The following is a 5,588-nucleotide window of genomic DNA, read 5'->3' on the forward strand; positions in this document are numbered from 1 at the left end:
TTTCTAAAAAGTATTTTACATTCCAGCCGTTGCTGCCCTCCCCACCTCCCACAGTTCCTCATCCCATTCCTCCTCCCCATTACCTCTGACAGGGTATTTCTCCCCCCCCCCCCCCGCACCCCCCTTCCACGGCATCCCCTCCTTCCTGGGGCCTTTTTTCTTAAGTACTTCTTGCAAAGGAAAATTTAATTTCTCTCAGGAAGTTTCCCTGTGAATCCAAACCAGCACTCATGCCTGGCAGCAGATGGCCGACACAAAACATACTTGTGATACTGTTGGAGACTTTGCTTGTTTCATAATGCTTTAATTGATTAATTAATTAATTAATTAATTTCCCCCTTATTGGCCTTTTGCTTGTATGATTCCTGATTTTTGGGGGGATTTTTTTCTCTCGTTATTTCTTCTTGTTTGAAACAGTGTTTTTCTGTGTATGAGTTTTACTTGTGCATTTCTGCACACATGTGTATATGCCTATGAACATGCACATTTGTACATATGCATATATATGTGTATGTGTCTGTGCTTACATGCATGCACATTAATGCACTGTGTGTGGAGTCACGTTTCATTCTCTTAGTTTCATTTTGTTAGTTTGTTTTGTTTTGTTCTTGTTTGTCTTCTTTCTTTACCTCCTTTTTGTGTTTTGTTTTGTTTCATGACAGGATTCACAGTGTAACCTTTGCTATCCTGAAACCCCTTTTGCTTTTGTTTTTTTAAGAGAGACCAAAAGAAGGCTTAGAAAGGTGATAGCGTTGAGAGATCAGGGAGGAGATACTGGAAGGGAAACCATGATTAGAATATATTGTATAAAAAATTATTCACTAAAAATATAATAAAAATTAAAAACTATTCTTTTCCCACCACTAGCCTTAGCAGGTTATAAACAGACATGCCTCTATGAGAATCCCTTCATTTCTAGGTTGTCAGGGACTTCCAAAAGGAGAGGGTTGTTTAAATGTTGAGTATTTTGTTTTAGATTTTATTTACATGGGAGGAATCTGAGATGGTGAGATTTTGTTGCCAAAGGGGAAGACTCTCAGGGAAGACTAATGGGCTAGATTGTGCTGCTGCTGCCAAGATCTAAATGTTACTAAGTCACTGTATAGGTCACTTTCTTTTTCTTTTCTCTCTTTCTCTCTCTTTTTTAACTTTTCTCTTAGTGAGGGAAAATCATTGTCCTATGTTATCAGAGGTGGCTATATCTGGTCATCCAAGGAAGAAGACCTAAGTTACATTACCCAGTGTGAGGACCCTAAATAAGACAAGTGGGATTCCCATACCACTAGAGATTTGCTGCTCCTGCCCTGGGAAACCCTACTTTCTGGTTCACTACTTTGTTGTTCTAGTATTCCTCCCTGCAGTGTCCAAGGATTAACTGTTTATCAAAGAGAGGTGTCTCAGGCCTTTCAACAGTCATTTAGAGAATGGAGGGAGGACCACTTTTACAGAAACAGATGGAGTCTAGTCCCTAATTACTGCCATTAGGGCCTGTTCGTGCCGTAATTGTGTGGGATCTTACAAAATCTACTTCTATCCAGCAGTTAGCCCTGGGGTTAGGACCCAAGTCTGTGCACGTAGTCTATGATCTGAGCTCCTTCCATGAATTGCTCATATGGAAGGTACAGGAACAAAGGACATGGTTATTGGAGTAATATACAGAAATCATAGAACAGAAGAGAGCTTATACGAGGCAGGCACGTGAGACCCAAGAGAACTATCTAAGCTAAGTATGGAAAAAAGCCTTTGTCAATGCTGACATGTTACAAAGTCCTCACATTCTTTCTCTTCCCCTCAGGCCACTCTCCAAAAACTTTCTCTGGCCACTTATTGGAAAACATATTGCAATGTCCCACAGGCAGAAGCATGATCAAGGCCTTGAGGGCCAGCTAAGGGAGGATGTTCCTGCAGCTAAAGAAGAGGTGGTGACCTCGGAGAAGGTAGCTGCTGCAGAGGATCCCCAGGAAACCTCCTCATCTTCTTCCATCCAAGCCTCGGCATCAAGCTCAGCAAGTAAAGGTTCTGGTGGTCAAGCAGAGAGAGGTCAAAGTACCTCAAAGGCCTACCTATTCTCCAAGTTTTTACTCAGCAATGAGCTTCGGAAGAAGGTTACCGATTTGGTGAAGTTTCTGAGTTTCAAGTATGTAACAAATGAGCCTGTCACAGAAGCAGAAATTCTGAAGCGTGTTGTTAAGGAGTACAAGCGCTTCCATGCATCGATCTTCAAGCATGCCTGTGAATGCATGGAAGTGGTGTTTGGCATTGAAGTAAAGGAAGTGGATCCTGTGAACCACACCTACATGCTCGTGAAAATCCTTGACCTCACCTATGATGGGCGGATCAGCAATGAAGAGGGGATACCCAAGACCGGCCTCCTGGTGCTTATCCTGGGTGTGATCTTCATGGAAGGCAACCGCGCCTCTGAGAAGAAGATCTGGGAGGTGCTGAATGTTGTTGGTGTGCGTTGTGACCAGCATGATTTTATATGCGGGAATCCCAGAAAGTTCATCACTGAAGATCTGGTGTTAGAAAATTACCTGGTGTACCAGCCAATACCCAACAGTGATCCTCCAAGTTATGAGTTCCTGTGGGGCCCAAGGGCCCAAGCTGAAACAAGCAAAATGAAAGTCCTGCAGTTTTTCTGCAAGGTTGCTGGGAGTAGCCCCACTTCCTTCACTGCTTTGTATATGGAAGCTCTGAAAGATGAAGAGGAGAGAGCCCGGGCTCTACTTGCTTCCACAGCCATTTCTACTTCTGTGGACAATTCAGGTTCTGGAGACAAGGCCAGTGGTGTCTCCCACCCTGAGTAAATTAGGCTGGTGCTTCATACCATGTTTAAAGAGGGCAATCAAGCCTTCAAACAGAAGAGATTTTGATTTCTTTTTACTTTCTGTATTGTTTCAAATGTTTCTCTTTAAAAGGTTTATTAGCTTCAGAGTCTAGATTCCTTTGTTGTACTACTCATATATTTGTTCCTGATTGCCAGATTTCAGAATCAGAATCCTGTTATTGGTAAAAGCAGATTGAGAGCATTTTCAGCTTTGATCCCTAGAGGAAGATCTGATAGCATTGTGACTGAATTTCCCTTAGAAATGGGAAAGTAGTTAAATAATATCAGTAAGTGCAAGAAAGGTGTAAAAAATGGTTAGTAGTGGAACTCCTGTATTCTCTTAGTCTGCATTGTGAAACTAAAGGTGTGTACCTCATATACTTGGTTTGGTCAAGAATGCATGAGAAATTAAAGCTTAATAAACTGTACGACTTGTTTTCTCAACAGTGTCTGTTCTTTGGAGGGCATTTTAATAACAGTGGAAATTAAGAAATTCAGTAAGGGATAGGGAAAAACGTTAATAACAGGACTGAGGAGATGGGATTCCAAATGACATCTGTAATGTATAAATGCTTTGAGCAGAGGCATTTGGGGGGCTTTCAGAAACCACAAATAGTTTTGTGAGTACTAATCTGTTAAGGTAGATAATGGTTATAACTGTTCCTGCTCAGAATAAAGGGTATTCTGGGACTTTGAAACCCAGGAATCATCACACAGCTCTGGGGGAGGGGGAGGTACCCCAAAGGAAGGGTATCCTGAGTCTGGAAAGCCCAGGAAACACACAGCTCTGAGAAGAAGCCTCCTTAGCAGACGTGTTGCATCTCCCAGTGGAGGGTATCTCTGGCTGAGGTCAGAAGCTCAGGAGCCTCAGACTTGTTCCACTTCTTCACTTCTACCTTTGCTTTTATTTCTTCTTGGCTTCTGATGAGAGAAACATCACACAACAAACCTCATAAAAGAGACTCGTTGGGAGGTTCTAGAGTATGGAGGACTGGCTGCCAGAGCAAGGCTTATATAGATGTCTTAGGGGGTGGAACTTTTTCTGCACAGAGATTTCCAGAGTAGGGATTGGTGAGATTTCAAGTCCTGAGCTTGGAGAGCTCAGAGACTGGTGGGGTTTTGTGGGATTCTTGGGATTGATAGGTTTTTCTGTTCAGTGATTTGGTGGCTTTTTTTTTCTACTCCCCTTTCCCTGTGTCAACACATGGGTTAGGACTTGGTGACCCTCCTATGTGCAGGCAGCTTAGACTGAGGTGCCATTACTGGGGAACTGCTTGGGGAGGTTGGAGAGGAGGTGCTGACATCCTGGACAACTCCTGTGGTCATACCACACAACAGGCACAGACTGAAGCAGGAAAAGAGGTGCTGTGGTTTTAACAGGTACCCCCACTTTGATAGTTCCAGCAGTGGTGCCTTAAGGTGGCCAGAGGCCAAGGTAGAAAATGGGTGCCACTGCTTTGAGGGCTCCTGAAGTGGTTACTGCCTGAAGGGACTACAGTGATGGGAACCAGATTCTCAGTGTGTCTGATACATGAAAGGAAAATTTTGGAATGGAAAAATGCTCAAAGAATTTATTTTCAGTCACGGCTAAAAAAGAAATGAATCTCCACTGGAGATGTGGCAGTTATAAAAGGTGATTTGACCTCTTGTCCCAGTGCAATGAAACATAGTATTGAAGTATATACAGTACCTATAAGCATTTCTGGGAAATCTGATGATACTGCCTTGATGTGGTCGCTAGAATTATCTAGTTGCAGTCTTTCCCCTGGTATAAAAGAACCTACTCTCCTTGAAGTTCATTCATATTAGGTGATCTTTGACTTTTGTTTGATGAACTTAAGCAAGGATTACATAATTAGTTGCAGTTAAATGAATGAAAATAATGATCTGAATGAATATATGTTTTAAAGGACAAAAGTCCTGTGAACAGGGCAGCTTCCCTCATAAATAGGTTTAAATAGTATGTATATTATTCATAAGGAAAATGTATCTAGTTTTGTTTGAAAAATGCATATACTATTGACATTTGTAAAAATGCAATATGCACAAGACAAATATGCCTAGTACTTCGCATGTATTCCATACACACCCTAAATTTTACAAGATGGATCAAATCCATTTGACAAAAAAGAACTCTGAGACTCATAGCACCTGGCAGCTTGCCTACAATCACATGGCTAGGAAATGGCAAGTCTCAGAATTGATTCAATTCCTGGTCTGAGTTCCCCAAGCCCTATACTTTTCCTGATCTCACAGTTCATTTCTTCTTTTAGAAATTTTTTTGGCAACATAAAACAGAACCTTTAAGTGAAAGTACTGGGAAGATAATTAAAGAAGGAAACTGACATTAAAAAAGAAAAGAAAACTGTGATTCATTGATGAGTTTCACTGGAACCTCCTAACCAGGGCCCCAGAACTCGAGAGATCTACCCCCACCTAGGTACTACCATTTTGTTTTACTCCAGCACTTTTCCAATTTATAGCACCCTTCCCCTGGTAAGCCTCAATTCCTCAGATCTAACTCTTGAAACTGGCCTGCTGAAAATATCATAACCTCTTAAGAAGGCAATATCTTGCTTCCTGTGGAACAACTCCATATTAACTCCCTGATAAAGAGCAGTCCCAGTCTCCACAGAAGGATTATGGACTCCTTATCTGGAATCTCTCTGATCCATGAGTCAGGTCAATGGATGATATACTTTGGTAAATGATTTGATGCCTGCTCATACCCACTCCACCCCTTTAACATACTCTCAAATTC

At 41.8% G+C, this 5,588-nt stretch overlaps 1 protein-coding gene across 1 annotated transcript; it reads left to right on the forward strand.

Moving 5' to 3' along the window:
* The first annotated feature begins 1,810 nt into the window (after nt 1-1,810).
* On the forward strand, nt 1,811-2,927 carry LOC127675364 (putative MAGE domain-containing protein MAGEA13P). The gene has a single exon (XM_052171468.1). The coding sequence runs from the start codon at nt 1,845-1,847 to the stop codon at nt 2,805-2,807; it is 963 nt and encodes a 320-aa protein (XP_052027428.1). The 5' UTR covers nt 1,811-1,844; the 3' UTR covers nt 2,808-2,927.
* The last annotated feature ends 2,661 nt before the right edge of the window (nt 2,928-5,588 follow it).

Source organism: Apodemus sylvaticus, chromosome X, assembly GCF_947179515.1.
Source record: "Apodemus sylvaticus chromosome X, mApoSyl1.1, whole genome shotgun sequence".
Taxonomy (NCBI): domain Eukaryota; kingdom Metazoa; phylum Chordata; class Mammalia; order Rodentia; family Muridae; genus Apodemus; species Apodemus sylvaticus.

Coding starts and splice junctions, on each gene's coding strand:
- LOC127675364 (XM_052171468.1), top strand. CDS start 1,845: ATGTCCCACAGGCAGAAGCATGATCAAGGCCTTGAGGGCCAGCTAAGG.